Below are 27,549 nucleotides of genomic sequence, written 5' to 3'. Positions count from 1 at the left end.
TTATGAAAAATTTTTGAGGTAGAAGTAAAATAATGTTTCGCTATCTGCCACTTAGAAACTGACTGAATTGGCTGGAAGCAAGGACACAGATAGTTGTATAAACTGATTCTGTTTTATCTAGCCTGTGTAATTCTTGTTTCTCTCTACTTAGTAATTGTAGTGTTTAATTTACAATCTAGTAGAGCTTAATCTAAGCTAAAACCCTTTTGGTCTTCGAGGAACTCCCTAATACCACTAAAGATGTAAGTGTATTCCACTCAGAGCTCTGGCTGACTCAGGTTTCAATCTCAGAGGCCTACAGTCAAGGCAAACATAGCAGCTCCAGCTTATGGAGCATGAGTTAGCACAAGATCTACCTCTAGTCTCAGAAGATCCTTGGAAGGGAAGATGTCATTGCTCACTGCAGGTCTAGACTCTTTAGCAAAACACCCAGCTTTTCTATGTTGCTCTGAGGTTCATCTTGCCAATGGTAGACCATGAATTCAGTGGGGACTGACCATTCTTGACTAAAAATGCCCCTTAGCAGCACTAAAACAACACCTGGGGTAGATCATTAATCATGGCTTTGTAAGTCACTTTCTAGCTTAATACTAATTTTTAATAGCCTTTTATGCAGACTGTCCAGCAGTCAAGCCTCTTCCAGCTGAACACTGCTACGAGATTGATAACTCCTCTTTAGGAATAATTAATGACCAACATACTTTTGCCTGTGTCAGCCTGCAAATCTGCCCCTCTTGGCTTGATTACAATGCAGAATTTGAACTTAAATTGCAGGTTAGGGCATGAAGATGGATCTCATCTTTGCTTTCTGAATACCACGGAACACTTGCTTTTTTTCCACAACAGAAATCTTTGTTTCTGAAATACCTTTAAGGATAATAGTGGGAGATCCCCCACTCCCCATTTGTGTTCCCATTCTTTTTCTGCAAGAACTTGTTTTGCAATTGCTTCAAGTTATACTGGAAAAAACGAGGGGGGAGGGGAATGTCTTTAAAGCAGTTAAAGTAAATGGGTTTTAAGATATGAGAAAGCAGGAAGGTTTTAGTGTTATGTAGGAGTGCCTCATGTGTACAAACCCAACTACATTAGCAAAGCTTGCTAGTAGGAAAATTCTTTCCAGCTGAGGACCATAGTTAATGAGAGATGGCTCCACCTAGGAAGTCTAGCTTAAAAGTAGGCAATTGTCAATCCTGGTCCTTTGGTCTTTCAGTGTGACTATGGACTTGTACTTGAAATGTGACTCTATAAGTAAGGTTGGACAAAGGTATTTAGCAAAAGTGTGTGTTCACAGAAGCTTATGCTGTCAATCTAGAAGAGTATGCATCTAATTCAACTGCTATGAAAAGAGGGTAAGTAACAGAAGGGAGAATGGTACTCTTCTTTTTTAAAGACATGCTGTGCCAGTCTGAACTGACCCCACTACTAAGGTGGTCATGAAAGCAGGGTGCTGATCTAGTGACTTAAAAGCTCTACTTTATTTCTCAGCTTCAGGATTTTGCTATTTAAGCTCATTTTCTGTTTTCTTTATTAAAACATTAGTTGTATGAAGCAACATATTTTGGATAAAAATAAGTCTTCACCAAAATCTTCCTTAAAATGTGAGCTCAGCCAACACTGAGGTGTAATGATAAACAATTGCTCTCAAGCCTACCTAGTTCTCCTGCTCTTGGGTCTCCTGTGCTCAGGGTAAGCTCAGAAGAAAGAAGGCAGATAGCCAGTGGAAGTTATGATTCAACAATGTGGGAGCTCAATGAAGAGCAGTATCAGAAGATTTGCAATATGAGGTCACCATGTCAAGCAAAATTTGTTAGAAGAATGTTGACAGGATGACTTTGTGTTAGCAGGCTGTATGTCAGATCAGGTCCTGTGTGTCACACTATTCTGATCTCAGACTAATTTAGGTAGTGCACAGCCATTACAAACACAAAATAAAAGCAAAAGGCCTGGAGAAGCTGTGTATTGTGCTTTGGCTAATTCAAGAGAAATGTGTTAATGTCTCCATGTCGCTCATCTAGGTCAAAGGTATAGTGCTAGGTAACCTGACATTTTCCAGATTTGGTACTAACAATCAGTGAAATTTAGCTTGAGGAAAAGTGCTTTGTCAGACTTATTTGATATTTTTCTCTAAAACAGAAACCTCTATTATAGGGTTTTTTGGTGTCTGAGGATGGCAGACCATCTGTGAGGACTGATACTTGCAGTAAAAAGTTCACATCGGATGAGTAGATTTTTGTGAGGTCTGGAAAAGCTTTGAGTCCGGTATTAAAAATACCACTGAAAGAGAAACAGAAAGAATTACTTGTACTGAATCACTGAACAACAACAACAGCAAAATGTATTTAAAGCATTCAACAGTACAGAACAGTTTTTTTATCCTCTGTATCGACAATCAACTGACTTATAATCAACTGTCCAAAATATAAGGATGCAAGAGCAATTGAAGAAGATGGGAAGACAGAACAATAAGACAACTAAGGAGATCCGCAGAGGGAAGCAGCCTGTGAGGTGCATAGGGAGGAAAAAAACCTAGAATGCTGGATTCACTTGAGATATTAAGACTACTTCAGGCAATAGTCTGGACCCCCAAATCCTCTGTCTTTCACTGAGACTAAGAACTGTTCAAATAGCTTTAAAAAGACAAACTGTCCTCAAACATGAATACAGTTAATGCCCCTTATTTCTGAACTCCTGTAGAGTGGAAATAACTTAGGAAAATATAGTTCTCAATTTTTAAAACTATTCTCCTGAAATGAAATTATTTTGACTATTTTTCTTACTTTCAGATCTATAGAAAAAAATCTGAAAAAATCTTTCCTCCTTGCTGCTACTCCACCATGCACAGACACAGCCTTTTCTAGAGTCTTCCAAACATTGCTTAAAATCACAGAAGTTATTATCTTTTTCATTTCTCTTTCCTGTGCCATAAGTTTGGAATTTCATTGTTTGGTTGCTCTGTGTCACTCTTTAGAAACTTCGTGGGGATATGGAGAATTCTTCAGGATTTCTTTCTGCCATAAAGGTCATGTGAAATCAGGTGCCTATAGATGGACTTGTCACAATTAGCTGACAGGTATGCTTTAAAACCCTGTGTAAATATCTACTAAATATAAAAGTTGTGTATATTTCTGTTGTCTCTTCTTCCCACTATTCCCTACAAAAATATAGCAAGACAGCACTTCATAAGAAGAAAGCTAGCTGTGGAATTTTTCCAAGAAAATATTAGTGTGTTCCAGACACTTAATGGATAAGAAGAATAGCAAAATCACTATTGAATTTGTGAATGTGTATTCCTTTCTTGCAAAAGCTGTCAAATTTCCAACCCCTACCCTGGCTGGCTTTCTGACATTAAATTAAAGCAACAGGGCAAAACATTACAAGCAGTTCCAAAATGAAATACAAAGGAAAAAAACCTGCTATGGTATGAAGAGACATTTGTGGGGCTTAAGTGCCAACTTGTTACAGGTGCTAAATACTTACAGGTATTTCAAAAGTGGGAGATTCTTAAAGGCATCTGGATCTATGTAATCCAAGTTTCTAAGATTTCGAATTTCACTGTAAAAAAGGAGGAATGTTACCATATTGATCATTAATACTTAGTTATCGTAACGGAAATGAGCCGTGTTAAAATGGAATTTCATGGACCTAATTCATCCAATGAGCTTTTGTATTGGCCAGCAATGCATTCTGAGCAATCATTCTTCTGGATGGGTGCAGTCCTGGAGACTGGTTTGTTAAGCAAGGTAGGAAGAAGCACCTGAGATTTGATTGTGGTTCCTTTGTGTGGGCCTAAGATCAAAGCAACAGCCTGTGGTAGTGGCTTCTTTGAACACAGTGAGAGTTTTGTGTCTGCAATGTTGAGTAAAAAGAAAAGTTAAGCATAAATTTCAGTATTGATGTAGAATAATCCCATGAATTTACAGCCATATATTTTGGTTATTTTATGTCCTTTTTCATTACTTCCTTAATGTCTCTAACAGTATTTTGCACCACTTCTCCTGTCTCTTTTACAGAACTCATCAGTGGATCCAAAAGATGGCTAAGGTGACTTAATTTAAGTGCATTCTGAGTCTCGAAATGGTCACATCATTCACTATATAACCACCTCCAAGGGTATAGAGGATAGTGTATCTCTTTGCTTTATACTGTTGCAAAATGTAACATACACTTAATTCCTTACAACTGGTCTTAAAACTCTGCTGGCACAACTCTCAGCCTTAATGTAGAAACCATATAGAAGGAATGGTGTCATTCTTCCTCCTGAGCCTAGCTGTAGAGGAGTTGGCTGAGGGAAGCACTTCTTGCAACACATAGAGAAATTTGATGAAGACGACAGCTATAGATGACATAGTGGTGCAGGAAATTAGGGTTTAAGGATACCTCTGCCAGTGGAATGACTTACAGTATAAAATCAACCCAGCCAAGTTGCCTCAGAAATAAAAGTGGGAAAAGAGACCTAAGACAGTAGATACAGGTACAAGGCTTCAGCTTCTCTGGATACTATTAACTGACTAAACAGTTCTGCTCCACCTTTCAAGTCTTCGGTTTTTACTCTGCTCCAACACTGCAGGAGACAAGGATTTACCTTTTACTTGCATGTTAAACTAATGTAATTAACAGCAGTAGTATAGCTACTACAGAGCTGTATTCAAATATTCATGTCTGTTAGCTACTTTGAACAACACTGTTTCTGTATTTAAAATAAATCTCAGTGTCAGTCTCTTGTTTCTCCAAATTATTTTATTAGTTAGGTAGCTATGGTACTCCTCACAGTGGAATTTGCTCCATAAACTTTAACTGACATGTTTTTTTTCCACCACTGACTACATTTAAAATGCTGGACTCATGCGCTTCCTGGCCAAATATTCCTTCGTTGTGAATGAAATGTATTCCACAGAAAGACAGCCTTCAGATCAACCTTCACTCTGGAAATGGATAATCCACTGGAGTACCATAAGAGTCATCAGGTTTTGACTTGTTGCTATTCCTAATGTTCTGTGTAAAGGATTTGGATGAGGGTACTAAAAGAATTCAAAATCTACAGGTGGTACTAAAATTGGAAGGACAAAATAATGGAAGTGTAGAGTCTTGCATCTGGGTAGGAGCAACCCCAGGTTCCAGTATAGGTTGGGGAATGACCTATTAGAGAGCAGTGTAGGGGAAAGGGACCTGGGGGTCCTGGTGGACAGGAAGCCAGCACTGTGCCCTTGTGGCCAGGAAGGCCAATGGCATCCTGGGGTGGATTAGAAAGGGGGTGGTTCATAGGTTGAGAGAGGTTCTCCTTCCCCTCTACTCTGCCCTAGTGAGACCACACCTGGCATATTGTGTCCAGTTCTGGGCCCCTCAGTTCAAGTAGGACAGGGAACTGCTGGAGAGGGTCCAGCGCAGAGCAACGAACATGATTAAGGGAGTGGAGCATCTCCCTTATGAGGAAAGGCTGAGGGAGCTGGGTCTCTTTAGCCTGGAGAAGAGGAGACTGAGGGGTGACTTCATGAGTGTTTACAGATATATAAAGGGTGAGTGTCAGGAGGATGGAGCCAGGCCCTTCTCGGTGACAACTAATGATAGAACAAGGGGTAGTGGGTTCAAACTGGAACACAAGAGGTTCCACTTCAACTTGAGAAGAAACTTCTTCTCAGTGAGGGTGACAGAGCACTGGAACAGGCTGCCCCAGGGGGGTTGTGGAGTCTCCTACTCTGGAGACATTCAAAGCCTGCCTGGACACCTTCCTGTGTAATCTCATCTAGGTGTTCCTGCTCCAGCAGGGGGATTGGACTGGATGATCTTTTGAGGTCCCTTTCAATCCCTAACATTCTGTGATTCTGTCCAATGAGATACTGTCGGATTTTGGTTTATTAACTGGGCCAAAAGAGGGCATGTGCTGTTTAACAAAGCCCAATGAAAAACTAATTAATCTGGGAACAAGTTCTAAAACTGCTAGATGAGGCAGTTGGCACAATAATCAGAGAAAAGCTTAAATAATGTGAGGAAATCAATATGATTCAACTGAATGTTGGGGAAATGTTTATGTCCCTGCTGTTCAATTTCCTTGAACTGATAATGTTGGAATTAGGAAATATATATGCGTTAAAATGTCTACTGTATTTATATTTTCATTTCATCCTACACTTTGTATTACAGAGGTTTCTTAAAGCCCCAGAGGAACAAAAGGGCCCATTGTGGTTGGCTCTACAGAAATCAGCAGCAGACAGACAATTGCTCAGAAGTCTCTAGTCAACATAGATGAGAGAGGTATAAACAGATAAAAGGTGATTTGACCAAAGCGAATGCTATGCGTAAGAGAAAAATTAGGAGAAAAATCCAGTTTTCCCTACTAGTCCAGTCAAATGTCCCTCTTGCACTTGATTGGCTGAATATGTGGCTTCTAATTTCATACACATGAAAAAGAGAAAAATCTTCAAATTCAGTTCCATTCATGAACTGTGCTGCTGTTCCTGTTCTGCACACTCAAACATAATTCATCTCAGGGTAGTGGAAGGAATTCTCCCCCTAAAATCACAGATTTAAAGGATATTTATAGCTCCATCAATATTGGAGCCTATGAAGTTAAGCCCACAAGGCGAAAAGATATTTGAATAGGTCTGATCTCATCAGTTAACAGGATAGTCAATACATGCACTGGATTTCACAATTTCTTTTACATTAGTCATATGTAATACACTCAAAGGTGCCTAACTGTTATAGGATAATAATTTTCAAGTTGTGGTCAAAACACTGCTGTGGTGTAAGGATTACTTCCAAAGGATCAAAAAAATTAAGAAAAGCAAATTGATTATTGGTAGATTCACTAGACAAGGCTCGCACTTTTATCGGTGAGGTTTTCTGAATTGGTGAATTGAAAAGGTTGAAAATTGCTGATTTAGAAAGTTAAGGTTCCTTTGAAAAGCAGCTCTTGGAAAGCTATTAGTAGTTTTAGCTGTCTAAAATGCCAAAGTGTATATTTAGAAACGTGTAGTAGGTTGGTTCCCAAGTATCTAATTGTCTATGAGAGATGATTTTACGTGACTTCTGAAATGGAACTTTGATACACTCTATAAATACAGTTTAGTCTTAGCACACAGTGCTTAAATTTGACATCCAACAGCAATGTAATAGTTCTGAGTCCTTCAGGGAATTAAGTGCTTTAGAGATATAAAAAACTCTAAGATGGCTAACAGGCATCTTTGTTGACCATTGATGCAGAGAGGCAAAAGGTGCCCTGCACAAACATTTCACTTTGCAGTCTCAACTAAAATTACTTAGAGATACTCACAAGAAAGACAGAGGCTGTTACCTACCTGCAAGATAAAATATTTGTGGAATATTTACGAAATTATTTAAAGTTACTTTACAAACTGCTTTATTTTTAAAAGTACGTAAACCAATTAAGTATTGGCTTATTTGTGCTTTAAAGACAATCAATGTTTTAAATTTTATTCCTGGAACTCAGACTAGTAATTAAAAATGTGCTAGGTTCACAAGCAAATCACGGCCTGACCGTCCATGAACAACAACTCAGTTTTGCTTTTTAAAGAAAATACTTTAAAAAATGTTCACAGATCAAGAACAGATGTGTAGAGAAAGTCACTCAATGGCATAAAATCGTGTCAATACTTATAAATAACTGTGGTTTTATGTTTTATTACAGAGATATAAATATTTAGTTCCAAATCCAAATGAATCTAAAAATGAAACTAATACTAAGAACTATTCAAATTTTAGTCTGATGAATTAATTAGTGAGACATAATTCACCAGACAACTTCTAGAAAAGTTACTAAGCTACTTAACATCCAACATGTATTTGGTAACATTTGAAAAAAGCAAAAATATTTACATATGTAAATGGCTTCTAAAATTCATTTGCCAGATATGTATTTCACACCTCACTTGCAATATTGACATATCCTTGAATTTGTTCAAGACCAGAATCCCGAAATTCCAAATTTGGCCATAGTGTCTCAATATAATCACATTATGCTGAGATACTTACAAAGACTAAAGGTATCCAGGTCAGCAGTTCTGAAATGTTTTAAATTAGCTTTTTTTTTTTTTTTTGTAATAAATTGGGATCCCTCTCTACCTTCTTAAACTTACTTTGCCCATAGTTTCCTGGGCTTCTCTCACTTGCATATGTACTTCCATGTTTTGATCTCCTACAGCCAAAGTATCCACGTTATTTCATCTGCATGCGCCTGTCAAGCCTTTGCACCTCCAGCACTAGAAAACTGGCTCAGGCTCCCAACAGTCTATTCCCTACCTCCAGGGTGCAGTTTTTAACAAGATTTTTCTGCACTTGTCCCAGTGCCCTGAAATTCACTGCAAGTATACAACAGTACCCAACAGTCTCTTCAGTGCCACTCTCCAGTTGCTTCTCGGATATTTCTATAAAATCACCTCTCCTTTCTGCAGCACCGTATCCCCCGACCTGGCTCCACGAGCTGTCCAAGAGGAGAAGTGCAGCCCTGGCCTGAAGGCTGGTGGAGCAGTCCCAGCCCTTGGCTCCAGCTCACTGCAGAGATGGAGAGCAGTGCCCCACCAGCTGCCCAAATGACGTTGCATACACGAGGGCAAGTCACTTGAACCATATCCTTTGGCTCTGTTCCCAAATGCTGAGAGGATTTTTCATGTGGCTGCATAAGAGGAGAGAGCTTTTGGAGTGAGGAGGAGAAGGCAGTAGGGGGAGATCAGAGGAGAGTGAGCAGAGGCACAGAGAAGGGGAAAAGAAAGAGTGATTTTTTTTTCTGGGGTTCCTTCCACAGGAATCTTTTCCTGAGAAACAATGACCTAACTGTGAAAGCTTTTTATTTAGTTAAACACTACCAAGCTGCAACTCTATTGGTAAGACAACTACACAGTGATGTTGACTACTAATCAGACTCAGTTATATCCAGAAAAAATAAATACGCCACCATATGGGAGAGACAGCTCTGAATTTGTAAATATGTTAAGTTTGTCTCTCAGACACACTTAAAAAAGGTAAGGACAGGAAGAATGGACAAGAAACAGCTGTGAAACTAATTTAACACAATTGGGGGAAAAAAACCTCACAAAGTCTTGGCCCTGATTTTCATCTTCATAGAATGGGAATTTTGTCATTAATTACAGCCAAAATTAGACCTGGTCCATTATAATACAGTGGGTGATGAGTATCCTTAGTTTGTAGAAGTTGCTCAGCACTCGACAGGCACAGGTTCATAAAAATACGACCTATGCTTAAAGAGAGATGATGCAGCTGGGTGCAGGTATCTTACCACTTTGGTACCTGCCCTAATGCATCATTTGAGGAGGAACAGTCAGAACGAAAATGTATAAAAACACTTCCCAGAAGCCTTTGTCCATAACATTACTGTTCCACTTAATAACCAGATAAACACTCTTCATTTTACTGGTGCATTTCCAGAATTATTACTTGTTATTCTTCATGGCTACAGCAAGTGCCATTTTTCTCTGTGCTTTGGTCCTTCCGATTTTATTTCTGGTGCTTATACTGCTGTTTTACACTTGCCTTCAGTAATGCGACAAAAGTAATTCTTAGTTGCCAGCTCATTTCAGCTTGCCTTTAAGCTCATAATGTAGTCCCACATATCTTCCCAGTTTCTTACACTTCTGTGGGAGGACATAGAAGAGCAAGGGAACTGAAAAGATGTAGGGAAAAAACCACAAGTCAAATGAGAGACTGACTTCACATTATGAAGAAAGGAAATGAGAAAAGGAATATTTAGCTACAAAAGAGACAAGAATGACAGCTCAAACATGAACATGTATGTTATTTCCACACATCTCCAAATTTATTTCATCACAGTATTCATTTATTTGATTATAGTACTTACATATGAGTGACTTTACTTAAACTGTTGAAGGAATGGGCCTCCAGACTCTGAAGTGTTTCATCTATGGAGATGTAGCTAAACATCAGCAAACAGAAAAAGAAATGAATCTCAGACCTTGTCAAGCCATGGCTAGGGCTCATCATGCCACTTTATTTTTTCTTTCATTCTTTTTCTCATCCAACTGCCAAACACATGGACAGTGTCTGAGGGAGGAACTTTTAACAGGATTTTGGTTTTGACTGATGCCTTAGATGCACACTGTACAGCAGAATACAGATAAATAAAAAAACCCACAAGAGTGCTGTTAATAATAAAAAGCAAATATCCATATTTCATATTTCAGAATCATAGTTCTTCCCTTTTCCCCACTTAAGATCGCCCTGGAGTTCTCTAGAGGGATCTAGCCTTTGGGCAAATTGGCATATTTCTCTATACTGAAGAATTAAAAAGGAAAGAATGAGACAAAGATGGTTCTTGGGCCATCACTGCAACAACTGTTGCAATTTCTCTAGAGGGAAACATATGATCAGAGCCACTGATGCTTTGATATTGCTGAGGAAAAAAATAACTGCAGTGATACAGTGGAAGGATGTAAGGAGTAATGTGGCTCAGAACCAAAACCAGACAGCAAGCTTAAGGCATATTTATTTGCACACCATTTAGAATGAGTAGAATTTCTACTGCTAGTGATCCACTGAACATGATGAGAAAATGGCTCTATGGAGTTTATCCACTATCATTAGGAGGATGGTCACACTGGAACTAGTGTTAAAGGCTTTTAAGTGTGAATAAAGTTGCAATACAACTAACTAGTGCTGATTTTTAGAGTAAATGACGTTAATATTTGGGTTAAACTATCTGATTCTGTCTTTCAAAATATCCCTTAGTTTTAAGTACATGTCAGTCTTAAAAGAAAATTAATTATTCTGTTTTAACAGATCCTACATTTTAACATACCAAAAGATAGGTTCTATCAATGACACACTGAAAAAAAAGAAGTTGTTCTATGTAGCAAACAGTTATATATAAATCAGCTTGACAGAAAATCAAATTAAAAATGGATAATGAACAAACATGTTTGGGCTAGGAATTAGCGAGTACTTTTTGTGTACTCCATGATCAGAATGGGTCACCTTACATCAGGCAGGCATGTGCTTTCCTCTCACATCTGACAAGAGGCAGCAGAGCAGTAATGGGAATTCCTTCTCCCTCCCTTGCTCTTCCAGCAACCACAACTTTTCCAACCACACTGCATGTCACATTGTTACTATTCTGCCTGGCTTGGAGCTGGTTGAGTTACAGGAAATTGCTTATTTTCTTTGCGTGTTAATGTCCACTCTTCTGCTTCATAAGCAGATGTATTCATGTACATTAATTAAACCATGTAATCATTGATTACAGGGAAATGAGACATTTTATTTTCTTTACTGTCATCTAGATAAACACCTAATAACCACACAAACACAATCAAAATTTTGTCTGAGACAGAAAGGTCAAACAGAAACCTGTGTTAATGGTGTATAAATATTTAATTCCAAGTGTTCAGAGTGTCTTCAGAAACCTTTGGGCTCTGAATAATGCACACATAACACAACATGTTATATGTAAGAAATAAAAACCATAGCAATCAGAACTGGAAGCCGTTACATCAGAAGAAGAGGGGAAGTGTGTTTAAATTCCCATTTTGAAGGCATATTACAATTCAGCATCTCCTCTCCTTACCAGCTGTGTTTACTTCTCAGGATTTCAAAATGCCTTCAACACCCATCGTGAATACAGTTGTAGCTTAAACACCAAATGCACCGCATCAGAGAAAGTCTTTTTGCAGATAACGCTTGAATCACCATTGCCCATTCACAAAGAGCCTGAGAAGGTGGGATTTAAAGCAGATTGGCATGTGGCAGTAACCACAAGGCCCTCTCCATTTATTTTCTTCTCCCTCTCACCATTTTTCTTCACTTTTTTCCAGCCTCAGCATCTTCCATGTTGCTGCCCACTGGGTGCCCCTGTTCTCCCCTGCTGCTGATGGAGGGCAGCTCAGTGGGGTGTGGGGTACATTACAAGAGGACAACCAGGAGCAGGTAAGGCAACTGAAGCCCTGAGCTGGCACTGTGCTGTAGGGGCTGGTACTTGGGAGCAGGGAAGTGTGGGACCACGGGGGTGCAGAATCACACAGGTGTGGGGAGCCATGGGGTGACACTGGCTGTGGGACAAAGTGGGCAGAGGGCGTGAAGAGGCACAAAGTGCACAGGGGAAATGTTGTGCTGTGCATGGAGCTGCTGGCAGAGCACTGTGCAATGCAGGGAGGCTACTTTGCATGGAGAAACTGTGGAAAAAACTGTTCAGGGAGCTACAAGTCAGGTGTCTGTTAGGTAGTCATAGATGAGAACCCAAAGCATCATCCTGAGCCCAGTAAAAAGGTTCCTTATCTTTGACTTTAAAAATACTGAATGTTCAACCTCCTAAGTGAGTAGAAAATACCAGGTGAAGCCCTTCTACCAAGATGCAATGTACTAGCAACTTTAAGGATGTAAACCAGAAATTTCTCTTGCAACTGAATATCTTACAAACTTTTTTTTTCCCTTTGTGCACTGCTGTGTTTCTGACAGGAATGAGCTTTGCACTTGAGCACTTCATTGAAATTTTTTTTTGTTTCATTCCTGTGGCAAAGCAGCACAGGGAAACTCTCTCTGCTTCTGGCTATCAAGAATACATAGATATGCATTCATTTCAGAGAAATGGTACCTCAAAAATTTGTATTTAAACAAGGTTAATAAAGAAGACATCTCAACTTTCTGTTCAGTACAGAGGAAAAAAAGGTTTATTTGTGGAAATTATATAATAGAAGCCATATAGCAAAACAGAGTGCTATATTTGGAACTGTAAACATAGTCTCTATCACCTTACTGAAACTTCAGCATATTTTCTAGATGAGTTTATAAACCAAGGATTGATCTGGTAATTTTCATTGCTGATGGAAATTATGGGTTGGGAGTGGCAAATGAGACCTATGGTACATTAAATGCCAAGCATATACACAAGAGCTGCAGTTAAAATAGAGGTACTGGTTCCTTAACATAAAGTTTTTATCAAGAAGGTGAGAGTTTGTAGTAGTAGGAATGCTGTAAGAAAAATCTAGCAGGACATTGACACTATTCAAATTTAAACCACTGTCTATTCTTCATAGGCTTTTCAAAATTAACAAGAGAAAGAGAAATGTGGTAATCCTGAAGGCATCTTACAGCAGCAGAGAATGTAATCAGGTCATGATTTTAGGTAGGTTACTGCTATATTCAGCTGTATCTATGCTATTTTCCTACACATAAATGTGGAGTAGGGGAAGGTAAAACTCCATATTCAGATACTCTTTGTAAAGAACAACTCAGGGAAAATATTGCCTTTTTTTTTTTCTTTTTTTCCAGGTAGCCTTGAAATCATGAACCAAATGAACTGACATGGATGCCAACATATGATCTTAAAATGTCTAAAAAGCACTATTCATCTCATTCAAGGCCATAATATCTTGTAATTTTGACTTTCCTCTTCAACGGAAATGTGATCAAAGTATGCAACAGAGTGGTTATCTGTTACCATATTATTACCAAACAGTACAGGCAAAAGCTTGTCATTGACTCGTAATGTCCATGGAGAGACTCTGGCTGAGTGCCCTTAGCCTACGAGGTTGTTAAGTGATGTAGGGACTGGCAGTGAATAACCCTTCCTCACCTTCCACACCATGAAGGCTGGGAAAATTTGGTGTAACAGCATTTTGGCCACTGGAAGTTTCTGGAGGCTAGGCATCGTTAGAGAAGAGTTCACTGAATTTGTCAGATGAACATCTGTGCTTTACAAATTCATAAATATTACAATTTGAGAATTTTAAAATCTAAAAAGCATCTAAGCAATGGACTATGTGTCAGTGAAAGCTGAAGATTTTACATTCTTCTACATTTAATAAAGTTCTGTTTTGAACAAGGTTTATCAGGTTTATATATACTATATACCATATGAGGAATTTCCTGCCTCCAAAAAAACCCCAAACAATACAACATCTATCTGTTCAAACTGAGATGGTAAATGAGGCTGCAGATATTAAAGAACAATTACTTATAAGGATTTTAGAAAGTCATTATTTCAATACACCTGGATGAAATTATAAAATGTAAGTAGGCAGACCTCCATGTACCCCATTGTCTTGTTCCATTAATTCTTAAATAGTAGTCCATCTCAGCCATTCAGCCAAAGCTCAGCTGGAGTTGAGATTTGCAAAAAATGTCAAGGACAACAAGAAAAGCTCCTATTGCTACATTCGTAATAAAAGGCTGAATGGGCCTCTTGCTGAATGAGGTGTTTTGTTTAGTTAAGAGTGGACATGGATGAAGCTAAGCACCAGACTGGATAAAGCCCTGAACAAGCTAATTGGACATTATAGTTGGCCGAACTTTGAGCAGGTGGTGGACTAGAGGCCTCCTGAGCTTCCTTCTCAATTACATGACGTTCTGGTTCTAGGGAGTGAATTGGGAGATGGCAGAGAAGTTCTCTGCATCAAATAGCCAAGTACAGGATGACAGATTATGGGCCAGTCACCAAGAAGGAAAAATAAAGTTGGGACAACTTTGTCTCAAGACTGCTGACATCAACAAGCAGTGCAGTGCAAGGGTAGCCACTTTCAATGGGACAGGTGTTGACGTGAGGCAAATAGGTAGAGGCTGCTGGTCATACATTTACAGATTGTATCCATGCATATGTTCACATACAAAGAAAGTGACACAATGGAAGTCCTTCTCATATCACTCAAATACTAATATTTTGGTGAAAGTCCATCCTAGTCTAGAAAGGCCGCAAGATCTCCAATGAAATGAGTTACAAATCATGCTGGGAGCTGGAAACAAATTTTTAGCTAAGACCAGTAACATAATATGTTCATTTGTTATGAATGAAACCATTTATAATATTTTGTGAACTGTAAAAAAAAAAAAAAAAAGTTTTATAGTCTTATTTATCACATCTACTTCCATAAAGGTGTGCTCTTATCCAAAAATGCCTAGTATGTCTTCCTGTAGCTGGTTCAGGTTGCAAACAATGGGGTTATTACCTGCAGTTCTAAAATGTAACTGGTAAGGTAGCAAAGGTTTAATAGTATTTTCATTTCAGAAGATTTTACACATAAAGACAGAATTTTGGAGAAGGAAAGTGATTTTTAATAAAAAAGCTAAAAGAATAATATCAGAAACAAAACTTACATCCTAGAGATGTTGGGGAGATTGGAAAAAGCGTCACTTGGAATTGTTCTTAGATGAGTCTCCATAAACCTCCTATAGAAATAAAAGTTTGGCAGTTAATATCCTTCAGTAAGTACAATTTAACATTAAAAAGTCCTACACAACTCCAGCTCTGCTCCAGTATTTCTGTTCTGATTTTCCCTTTCCCCAATGTTTCCATTGTTTCCCAATGTTTTCCAATGCTTTGGAAAATCAGTCTAAAATGACTGTTAAGCTTACAGTTACAACCTGTCCTTGCTGGATGAGGTAATCTTTGGTTTTCCAGTACATTTGGAAATAAATTCACATGATTTATTGTAATTAAATTGTCTGAAGTATAATCAAGAAGAAATGATAAACTTTTCCCATATCTACTGTTTAAGAACAGTTCAGTAGAAAACAAATAAACAAATTAGGCTAATTTCCTAATTCTGTTTTCTGTTTCATACTGTGAAGTATCTGATTATAATAATTATATTTAATTTCTATAGACAAAAATATTATCATCTTAAGATGCATCAGGCTTCTGGAACTTGCATACAGGAAATAAAAAAAATCTGTAGAAATTCTTAAAGCTTCCATCTCGAGTAAAAATATAAATTTAAAGAACGTACACTCCTACACCTTTGTCTACTTTGCAGGTATACCTCCCTTACTCCATATACTTGTTACAAGAATGAGCAAGGAGAACTTAAAGACTTAAGTTTATCCAACAGTGGATTGATGTTTCTCCTGACCTCAATCCACCTAGCTCCCACCAAGCCAAAGGAATTTCAGTTGGTCCCCTGTACCCATAGCACCTTGACACCCATACCTGTTCTCTCCCATCCTTTGCCTTTCTCCACTTGATACTACTGCTTCCTTCTTTTATCACAATCCTAGACAAAATACTTGTAAAACATAGCTGCTTAGTCGAGCATGGCCTGCTGACCTTGCTGTTTTGCTTCAACATCTGTCTGTATTTCCAGGACTTTGAGGAGGCTGACAGTGATGAATGAGGAAGTTCTGGTTTCGGACAGGTTTTAACAAGTCTTCAAGCAGAACAGAGTGAATGAGGGAGCTTGACTGGCTGGAGAAATGGGCCAACGGGACCCTTACAAAGTTCAACACGGAGAAAGCGCAGAGTTCTGCACCTGGGGAGGAACAACCCCACGCACCAGTATGTGCTGGGGGCCAACTGTCTGAAAAGCAGCTTTGGAGGAAGGATCTATAGAGATCCTGGTGGAGACCAAGTTGAACATGAGACAGCAATGTGCCCTTACTGCAAAGGTGGCTAATGATATCTTGGGCTGCATTAGGAGGAGAAAGCAGTCCTAAGGCTTCTCCCTGAGACTGTTAAAACTCAAAAGCCAAGAAAAACACAGTTTAAGCCAATTCTGACTATTCTGACTATTTTATATCCCTCTTATATCCCTCTGGTCCTTCTGTTCACCTACAAAATCCTGACTCACACAACAGTTACTTCCCATCACCAGTCATTACAGAAACCAGTACTTAACCTATCACTTACACATAATGCCACGTACCAGAAATCCAATAATTTAAACGCCATCCTAAGTCTCTTCTTGACCTACTGCTCTTATGTCAGACATTCATCCCTCTCTGTTTTTGTCAGGTAATGAATGAAGTCAGACCCATCATTCATGAGCTAGCCATGGACTAAGCGAGCTCACATTAGTCTTGTATTGACATACTTGAAATTTACACATCGCATCAGAGAAGCCTGGAAATTCTCAATCATATTTATTAATCGGTTAGACCAAAGTTGTTGTATTATGAAATGACTTTGCATTTATACATTTCTAGACAAGGTTCCTAATATGTGAAGAATAAACACAATGAAGAAATGTAGCCTTAAAGGCCATATTGTGACTGAATGCCTGGAAGTTGGAGTATCACATTTCTTCCTACCTATCTGCTGGAGTTTAAAGATTCACCAACATTCTGCAAATATGACAAAAAACTATATGGGGTGTAGGCTGTGTTTATAAACAGACTCATAAAGAAGAGAGATAGTGATGTATAAATAGAAAGAAATCTTAGGCAGAAGAAATAACCCATTTCGTGACAAAAACTTAGTTGTGAGGCAAAACAGTATCAGAGATTGTCAGCAAAGCTAAAAGACTCCAAGTTCATGTAATGCACCTACTACATAAACAACAAGCTAAACACTAGTGTGTAGTATATAGAAGTAATTGGTGTTTGCTAGCTGCCATTCTTCAACTAATTGCTGTCTTAACAAAACATAATAAAAAAATAGGGATCACCCAAAGAATTTCAGATCAAAATGACATGGTTTATAATTTGAATTGTGGCAACAATAGCTACAAGTATTTAAATGAACTGTTATCCCCAAAGACAGGGAAAAAATTCACCATATGTGAAACGAAGTAAGACATTTTACATATTAATTTCAACTTTCTAAGAAAATTATGATAAGCAATGACCTTCCAGCTTTTATATACGAGAAATAATCACAACAGCTAAGATAATGTTTAGGTAAACACTTATTGACACATTAACTTCTAGGTCTTTATTTTCAACTAAACCCAACACAAACTAAACAAACATAAAAATATTACTTTTTTTTTTTTCCCAATTCTGAAATAAATGCATCATAGTCTTCCAGTGGTGCAAAAATAGCTATAAAAAGGCATTTCACACAGTGAAATGCATGCTGTACTTATCAGAAGACGATTACTACCTAGCGTCTAATGCTAGTATTACCAACGTGGCAGGAATGAGGAAAAGACTCACAGCAAAGTAACTCTAAAAGCAGGAAATCATGTCTGACTATACTAGAAGACTACATGGCTACTTTCCTACTGTTAACTAGCAGTGCAAAACAATAACATGAAGTATATGTCAAAACTTGCCCAGTCCTAAGAAATGATAGAAATACTAGGCCCTTTCAAAATGAAAGTGTGCAGGTCAGCATTTGGGACAATTCTATACTGAAAGTAAGCTCTTTCATATACTCTTCCTACAAACTGAGGTGCATGTGGACACTGTCAGACTGACAAGCAAGAATTCAGACTGTTTTTTTGCTAATTTATAGCAAACAGAAAACACTAATCCGCAATGCTGGAACTTATGCTTACTCAATTTGTGATCACCCATCGCTTCTTGTTGGATTTGAGTAAAACTTGAAGACTTTACAGGAAGCACTAGCCCTACAGAATGTTACTTTCCATTTACCGCAAAACTGTAGGTTGCTAATGTCATTTAATAGATTTCCAAATTGTCAGAGCTGAAGAAAGCATACCATTTAAATACTTACGAGGCAGGAGTATTTAATCCTAAATAGCTGTGATGGCTTGGCAGCTCATGGCTTGGACAGGTGTACTCTTCACTGGGTAAAAATCTGGCTGGATGGCCAGGCCCAAAGAGTTGTGGTGAATGGAGTTAAACCCAGCTGGTGGTCAGTCACAAGTGGTGTTCCCTGGGCACAGTATTGAGGCCACTTCTGTTTAATGTCTTTATCAATGATCTGCACAATGAGATTGAATGTGCCCTCAGTAAGTTTCCAGATGACATCAAGGTGGGTGTGAGGGATTTGGACTGGCTGGATCATTGGGCTGGGGCCAATTTTAAGAGATTTAACAAGGCTAAGTGCTGGGTCCTGCACTTAGGCCACAAGAACCCCAGGCAGCGCTACAAGCTCCGGGAAGAGTGGCTGGAAAGCTGCCTGGTGGAAAAGGACCTGGGGGTGTTGATTGTCAGCTGGATGAACATGAGCCAGAAGTGTGCCCAGGTGGCCAAGGTGGCCAACAGCATCTTGGCTTATGTCAGAAATAGTGTAACCAGCAGGACAAGGGAAGTCATGGTCCCCTTGGGGCACTGGTGAGGCCCCACCTTGAATCCAGTGTTCAGTTTTGTGCTCCTCACTACAAGAAAAATATTCAGGTTCTGGAGAGAGTTCAGAGAAGGGCAATGAAGCTGGTGACGGGTCTGGAGCACAAGTCTTGTGAGGATCAGCTGAGGGACCTAAAGCACTTTATCAAAACCAGATTGATTCCTTTCTACTTTTTCCAGTCATCCAAAGAAGACAGATCTACCAGCATTTAGTTCCTAAGATATTCCTTAAAGCACTTCTTTTAAAGAATTATGCTACACTTGTGACCTTCCATGCCCCGGTCACCATGGCTGATTTAAATGGTAAGTTACATACCAGAGTAGGTAACGAAACAATTTCATATTTGAATGCTTTTGGAACTCTTACACAAGCATTACCTGGCTCAGGGAGGTTAATTCTATTCAATTTTTCAGTTTGTTTCCAACAAGCTTCATACTAACAGTTCAGTTTGACAGATTTTTTCAGACTTACCCTCTTTTGTGTTTTAAAGAGTGTACTGAGTTTTTGTGATATTACAAGCTTCTCTTCAAAATATTTTTGTACTGTATTACTTGAAGTGTCAAAAGATTTCCTCATTTGGGCATGACTTCCATTTTCTGAAAGATGCCCTAACAGCCTCTTTCAGTTGTCTGTTGAACCATGTCAGTGTTTTTCCTGTTCTTTTAGACTCTTGATACTTCATCATTAGAACAGGGAAATAATTATGTGCTTATGTTGCAAGGCTATTATGAAGATGTACTTATGAGGCTTCTTACTTAATTCTGAAATATTGAAGTCTATGAAAAGGTCATGATAGAGTTACCTGAAGTCAAAATATCTCTGAATTTCAGACAAATCCTAAGACTAGGATTTTGGGGAAAATATTTTAAATCCATTTAATTTATGCTTAATATAAAGTAGAGACATCATCTCCTTCAGTTTTATTTGTAGCTTCTGTGAACTCAAAGTGCTCTAAACTACTCATTAAGCATATAAAAAACGTGGATGCCAGTGATGAAGTTATTACATGTAAAACTTTTAAGTCCCTATGTATCTTTTTCTCCAGTTCAAAAATCATTTTTATCAATAAGTATTAATATTTGACATATCCTTGCTAGTCCTAAATATCATATTGTATATGTGTAAAATACATCACACAGTTCCCATAACTCTTTCATCAAAAGCTGACAACAACATGGGGAACTAAACAGACCATCTGACTCATTACATCTTACTATCGAGTGAACTTATATTCATCAGGTCACCTTGCCCCTGAAGGGGGAGCTACATTGCATTTATCAAAAGCAATGTCCTACCTACAGCCAGTATCCTAGAGCAGTTACAGAACTGTAGCTTGTACCTCATGTAAACAGCGTATTCTTAAAGACTGTACTGATTTTGTGTCTATTTATCTGCCTCCCCTGACTCCCTTTCGTCCAATTTCAACCAAATTTGATCATAGTGATGTGAAAATAGCACCTGGCTCCAGGATACAAATGTTACTAGCATCCCTTCAAAAAACTAATAAAGGCCAGGCAGGCTGAGGGAACTGGAGAGCCTGGAGAACAGAAGGATGAGGGGAGACCTAATTGCTCTTTACAATTACCTGAAAGGGGGTTGTAGTAAGGTCGGTTTCTTGTTTCCATTTATTCTCTGAAGTAAGAAGTGATACAAGAGCAGGAAATGGCCTCAAGTTTAGCCAGGGGAGGTTTAGATTGGATATTAGGAAAAACTTCTTCACTGAAACTCTCGTCAAGAATTGAAACAGACTGCCCAGGGAAGTGGTGGGATTCGCCATCCCTAGAGGTGTTTAAGAGATGGGTAGGGTTAGCACTTAGGAACATGGTTCAGTGGTAGACTCGGCAGTGTTAGTTTTACGGTTGGACTTGATCTTCGATGTGTTTTCCAACTTAAATGATTCTATGATTATAAGACTATATGAGATACTGAGAATTGCAAAAAATGCAAGAAGGAAGAATCCCATCAGAACTGCACTGACACAGAGAACTGTTGAAAGAGGCTGGCCCAGCATGTAAAAACATAATCAGGACCACTAAAATTAAAAAAAAAAAACCAAAACCAAACCAAACCCAAACAGGAAACTAGATAGTAGCTTAATGTTTTCCTTAGTATACATTTCAACACTAAAGGAAGGTGGACATACAAAATGTAAACGACAGAAGTATTTCTTGGGTGTCACAGTAAGATAGTCACAGTGAAGACAACAATTATGCATTTGAAAATTTCTGTGGATGATTTAATTAAAATAATATGCTTGTAATGACACAGTCATATATCCTAAGAAATGAGAAGAGATAACTGCTATTTTTAAAGCGGCATTTGAAATAGGTGATTCAGTAGAATCCTGAACTTAATATATCATGAAATCTCTTGTGCTCACTTTTCCAAATTTGTTTTTCAAATACAAAATATTCTCTTAGAAAAAGCAGCAAAGGCCAATCAATTTTAAAGGATTTAATGGAAAATATTGGGGTTTCAAATGGTGACAAGTCGTATTTCAACTTATGTCACATTAAAACTGGTTTTATAAAAATAATACACAACTGTCTTGCATAATGGTAAGATCTTTATAAGGCCTTTGTGTGTAAGATTTGAAGGATACAAATTATTTTCTTCATTGATGTTTGCCTTTATGTATAAACACCAGGACTATTGGTCAATGGTCCTCATTTTAAAGATGTTTTAAATATTTTCTCCTTATTCAAGGCACAGTTGAAAAGATGAAAAATTACTATGTGAAATATTTAACTTAAAAAAACCACAAACCACCAAAACAAAAACCAAAACAAACAAGCAAACAAACAAAACAAACAAAAAAAAAAACCCAACCCCCATGCAAAACTCAAAAAAATAAGTTAAATAACTTATTTTCAGGGGAAAATGTGTTTCCTAACCCTACAAATATATCCATGAAGTGAGTTTGAAACAGAACTGGGAGCTACTTTTAAGATTTTCAGTTCGTATCAGTTTAAGATACAGCTCACATTCCTCAAAGGAAATTGTTAATACACTTCACAGTACACAGGGTACCTGTAAACCCAGTGTGTAACTGCTGTATGTGCACCAAATAAAGTAGAAGTCAACTTAAGTCCATGATGAGACATCACATGTAAATAACAAGCACAGACATGCAGCCTATTCATTGGCCACATTTCTCACAACTGGAAGATGTTTCCTTGACCTTTGACAATATCTGGATACTCTGTAGGTAAAAATATAAAATGGTTACACTTTTTGAAATAGTATTTTTGTTGCAACTAGTTCATTTTCCAAACAACACTGGGTTGTTTTCATTTGTAAAAGTATTTAAGTATTTCTGAAGCCAAACCAGACTTGAGCTTTTTAAAACAATTAATTACTTTTCTACCAAACACTATTATACTTACTAAATAAATTAAAATATCTTGTCAATTGTCTTTCAGGTAATGATTTAAATAGTTTCATTTACATGCTGCAACTTAAAATGCTTCCACAGTATGGTATTTTGCAAAAATCTGTACTTTAAAAATTTCCTTTCAAATCTCATGAATGTTATTGTATGCACTTGCATGTTTTGCTTGAAAAGGCATGGTATTACTTCCGTAATCCTGCTGTTGACATACAATAGGTCAAAAAAATTAGTATGTATAGACTATCAGTAGCATTTCTTGTACGTTTGGAACATTTAAATTTCCTGTGTCATGGCACAGAAACCCAGTGAGTGCTGGGAACTGTACAAGCACAAAACAAAAAGGTATTCCCATTCCCAGTAGAAACAAGCACTACTTCAGCATACTTAAACTACACACATAGCTTGATCAACAGAAAAGCAGAGGGACTGCAAATAGTTCTTTTGTAGATGATAAGAAGAGATTCACTTAAATGAAAACAACACACATAAAAGACACAAAAGACATGGGTGATATGGCAGTAGAAACTCATTTTTATCTTTTCCTGTGGAAATTACTAGTTTTGATCAACTTAATAGCAAAAAAGTGGTTTACACCATAGTTAAAAAACTCTGGTTTTGGAGGAGATTTCAACAGTGGTTTAACCTACTGGTTCTGTAAGTGTTACACTCTACTGAATCTTGAATTGCTACTGCAGTCAGATTTTATTACGTTGTTTTCTTTTGACATGAAATTTCTAACCTGCTACACTTCAGAAGCACACAACAGCCTTCTCTTGAATTGAGAAACAGAGCTTATTGATCAGACTGTAAAAGGAAAGAAAAAGCATTATTTTCACAAAATACTGTAATTACTTAGACATCGTTTACAGGGTAATTTACAAAAAGCTAATAATGGTGCGTATTCTGTTAGTGTGAGTTAAGAAGGCAACTTTTCACAAATCTGGTTCATACAGATTTTTTTATATATTTGCAAAATCAATAAATGTTTTATATTTTCCATAACATGTTTATAGAACCTCAAAACAGTCTGCAGACTCAAGTAAAAGAACTGATAGCACCTAGAGTAAATTCATTGCAATTTAAACCCGAACATAGATAATGAGCTGCTGACACATGTTAAAATAAGACTAATTCTCTCTTGCTCTTGACAGTGAGTGTAATCTGTCTGGATCTAAAGAAAACGTCATATGGAAAAAGTTTTATGGAAAACTTTTGAACTTGTTTGGAAATAAAAATGAGGCTACTTAAGTAAGCAGCAATTACCTTTAGTATATACCCATTTAATGAAAAACAACATTTTAAACTGAAATCTTTAAGAAGAATGGTTGAGTTACACAACACAGAAAGTTTAAGCTATTTTTTTCTCACTAATAGGGAGATACTTAAATATAAAGGCTGAAGAGCCAGTAAAGGTAATTGAAATCTAACACTATAACCTAGCATAGAATCATAGAATCCTAAAATCATAGAATAGTTTGGGATGGAAGGTACCTTTAAAGGTCATCTAGTCCAACCCCTCTGCAATGAGCAGGGACATCTTCAACTAGATCAGGTTGTTTACAGCCCCATCCAGTCTGGCCTTGAATGTTTCCAAGGATGGGGCATCTACCAGCTCTCTGAGCAACTTGTGCCCATATTTCACCACCCTCACTGTAAAAAATTTCTTCCTTATATCTAGTCTAATTCTACTCTCTTTTAGTTCAAAAGCATTATCCCTTGTCCTATCGCAACAGGCCCCTCTACAAATATGTCCCTCTCTTTCTTATAAGCCATCTTTAAGTACTGAAAGGCTGCAATAAGGTCTCTCCAGAGCTTTCTCTTCTCCAGGCTAACAACCCCAACTCTCTCAGCCTTTCCTCATAGGAGAGGTGTTACAGACCTCTGATGATTTTTTCCAGGAGGATCAATTCCATGATGTTCCCAGGCACAGAGGTGAGTCTGCCAGGTCAGTGGTTCCCAGGGTCCTCCTTTCTATCTTTTTAAAAATGGGTGCAGTGTTTCCTTTTTGTGGTCACCGGGGACTTCACCTGACTGCCATGATTTTTCAAATATCATGGAGATTGGTTTGGCAACTACATCAGCCAGTTCCCTCAGGACTCAGTGATGTTAGGTCCCAGATGGTCTCAAACCTGATCTTCATTTACAGTGGAAGGGACTTTGCCCCCCCAGCTCTTGTCTTGTAGTTCATCCACTTCAGAGGTTTGGGAAGAGAGGTTGCCAGGGAAGACTGAGGCAAAAAAGTTAGTGAGCACCTCAGCCCTCTCCTTGTCTGTTGTTATCAGCTTGCCAGTCATGCTCATTGGGCGATATGCTTTCTGGCTGACGCATCTGTAGAAGCCCTTGTTATTCTTTGCATCCTTTGCCAAGTTCAGCTCCAGCTACTCCTTGGCTTTCTTGATCCCATCCCTACACAACTGGCCAGTCTCCCTGTACCACCCTGTACTCAGGATACCTGTCCCTGCTTCCACTGCCTGTTTCCCTCTTGCTCTTTAGTTTGACCAGCAGGTCTTGACTCAGCCATGCTGATCTCTTGCTTTCCTTTCCAGATTTCTCAAACCTGGGGACTGAGAGCTCTCATGCTTTTACAGAAAATGTCCTTAAAGATCTGCCAGCTCTGCTCTGCTCCTTTGTCCCTGAGGGCAGTTTCCCAAAGGGTCCTACTGATTAACTCCTTGAACAGCTGATCATTTGCTTTCCTAAAATTTATGGTCCTGTCTTCACTCTTCACCTGTCCCATATCTCTCAGGACTATCACCAGTGGATGATCACAGCAGCCCCGGCTGCTCCCAGTTTTGATGTTGCTGATTAGTTCACTTGCATTAGTGATCAACAGGTCCAGCATTGCATCCCCTCTGGTAGGGCTGTCTATTAGCTGGCTTGATGTGCTTCATGAGTCTCCTGGATTGCCTGCAGCCTGCTGTGCTACTTTTCTAGCAGATGTGAGGGTGGTTGATTCACCCAGCAGGATGAGAGTCTATGAGCACGATGCCTCCTGTAGCTGGAGTAAGAAGGCTTCATCAATAGGCTCCCCTTGACCAGGCAGCCTGTAGTAGACAACCACAAGGTTCCCTTTGTTGTCTTGGTCTCTAATTCTTAGCCATAAGCATTCAATCTGCTCATGGTTATTCTTCAGAGACAGCATGTTAACTGTATAATTATCTATAATTCAGGAAAGAGTTAAACTACCTTGATGGTATAATACAAAAACTCTTTTAAGCCTGTCAGCCACAGGTAGAAAGATAGACCATATAGAGACTGTCTCTGCTCTGAACTCTTATGCCTGTTAATAACATTTTTTCTTTCTTCTATAACTTTCACTGTATCCTTAGCTTTGTATGCTTAATGTCTTTAGCATTATGGCAAAAATTTCTCGACTCAAGACTAACAGAGATTGCAATCTTTCATTTTTATGTAGAAATAGTGCAGATTTCTCTTCTGGTTTTGCCTCTTAGCCCTGGTATCTAACAGAGAGTCCCATGGATGAATATTTTATGCCTAGATTTTTTTTTTCTGATGACCACTGATAAGATTAATACTTTCCTAACAACATTGCATATTTTCAGTGTGATCGATTCTAAAGGTCCTATCAGTTTCAGCTTGCACCTAAGTGTTTTTTAAAGATCACAATGATTTATTCTGGTTAACTAATTCCGGGCAGAAGATCCACCTGGCAGTACATGGTCCCTCTGTTGGCCACCTTTCCAAACAGCCCACTACCTTGCTGCATCTGAACAGGAACAGCATGTATGCTGAAGACAATAGAGAAGAGGCTGTAATTGCTGGCTGCTGTTGTTTCTAATCAGAGGACCACCAAATGCCTTTAAATTGCAGCCATCCACTCAGCAGAGGTCAAAAAAGCAAACTGAAAGTTAGAAATTACTAAGACAGAAATATAGAACAAAATAAACTGTTTTGCCACTAGTTGTGTAAATAGCACCTGCAAAAGGCTGGTCAAAGGTACAGAATTACTTGCACACAAAAAAATAAATACACAGCAGTCACCAGCCTGTGTTTTCACAGATGGTCCTTTTTGCCTTACTGGAAGATGTGCATGATGTTTGCCTTTTTCAGACATCACCAACCTCCCTTGATCATCGTAATCTTTCCAGGATGATAGTGTGGCCTCACAATGAGGTCACTTATCAGTCCTCCCTTAGATGCATCCCATTTGGTCCCAGAGATTGCCGTATGTCCAGTACACTTCAGTGTTTCTTTAGTCTATCTTCTACTGCAGGTAACACTGTGTTTCCTCAGGCTGTGCTATGAGGTGAAAGGGCCTAGGAGGCCTGGGAAGAAAGGAAAACAAAACAAAACAAAACAAATGCCAAGAAGGCATTGAGACCTTTTCCATGTCTTTTGTCATTAAGTCCCTTGCCCCCTAAGCAGTGGACCCTCAGTATCCCTGGTTTTCCTTTTGCTGGCCATGCACTTACAGAAGTCCCTTTTGTTACTCCTCACATCCCCTGCTAGTTTCAGCTCCAGGAGAGCTTGGCTCTCCTAATTTGATCCCTGTATATAACACTATTCATATCCTGTGCCCTAGATGTTTGCTTTTGGTCAATATTTGGGGCAGGATCTTGAGTGAGATGGACCTGTTAAGTTTTTATGCTCCAGAGCACTTCAGAGAGCTAGTATACACACTTATACCCCAGGAACTAATGAAGTCAGTTTCTTCCAACTTGGAACCATTAATCAGAAAGGAAATGCCCACCAAAATAGTTCACAAGGCTCCATGTTAAAAAAATGCAGTTTTCTCCTTACCCACTTAATTAGGGAGTTTCCAGAAATGGTAACATAAACTAGGACTATATGAAATATAACTTTCCTGCAGAACCTCTCTAAGTGCTGGAATTCCTTTCCCTTCCTCCACAAGGAGTGAGGTAAGATGGGCAACGGGGAAGTCTCTGTCACAACAAGAGAGTGAACAATGGTTAAAAATATGAAAGTCTAGAGCTTAACATAACTATTAGGAAAATAATTATTTTCCTTCTTCATGGGTAAATTCACTTACAAAGACAAAAATTATTCAAGGACTTCTTCAGAAGCTATCTCCCTTACAATGTTTTTTCATACCTGAACACGACCACATGCATTCAACTGAGTTTGAGTCAGTCCTGATGGTGATTTTGAAATTTGTCCAGCCCAGAAGAAAATGTTTGCTCCTCATATAATTCTGAACACATGCATGTCTAATGACTGCAAAATCACAACT

The 27,549-nt window shown here is 38.5% G+C and overlaps 1 protein-coding gene across 1 annotated transcript in view; it reads right to left on the bottom strand.

The window, feature by feature from the left end:
• The window catches only part of TSHR (thyroid stimulating hormone receptor), a 62,419-nt gene that overhangs the window by 24,125 nt on the left and 10,745 nt on the right, over positions 1–27,549 (bottom strand). The window contains exons 2-5 of the mRNA XM_065839347.2: positions 15,073–15,144; positions 9,830–9,904; positions 3,478–3,552; positions 2,200–2,274 (exon numbers count right to left, since the gene is read on the bottom strand). Coding sequence (XP_065695419.1) covers positions 2,200–2,274; positions 3,478–3,552; positions 9,830–9,904; positions 15,073–15,144 — 297 coding nt within the window. The remainder of the gene's footprint in view (positions 1–2,199; positions 2,275–3,477; positions 3,553–9,829; positions 9,905–15,072; positions 15,145–27,549) is intronic.

This window comes from Patagioenas fasciata, chromosome 5 (assembly GCF_037038585.1).
Source record: "Patagioenas fasciata isolate bPatFas1 chromosome 5, bPatFas1.hap1, whole genome shotgun sequence".
In the NCBI taxonomy this organism is placed as follows: Eukaryota; Metazoa; Chordata; class Aves; order Columbiformes; family Columbidae; genus Patagioenas; species Patagioenas fasciata.
This window is presented reverse-complemented; position numbering and strand designations above follow the sequence as displayed.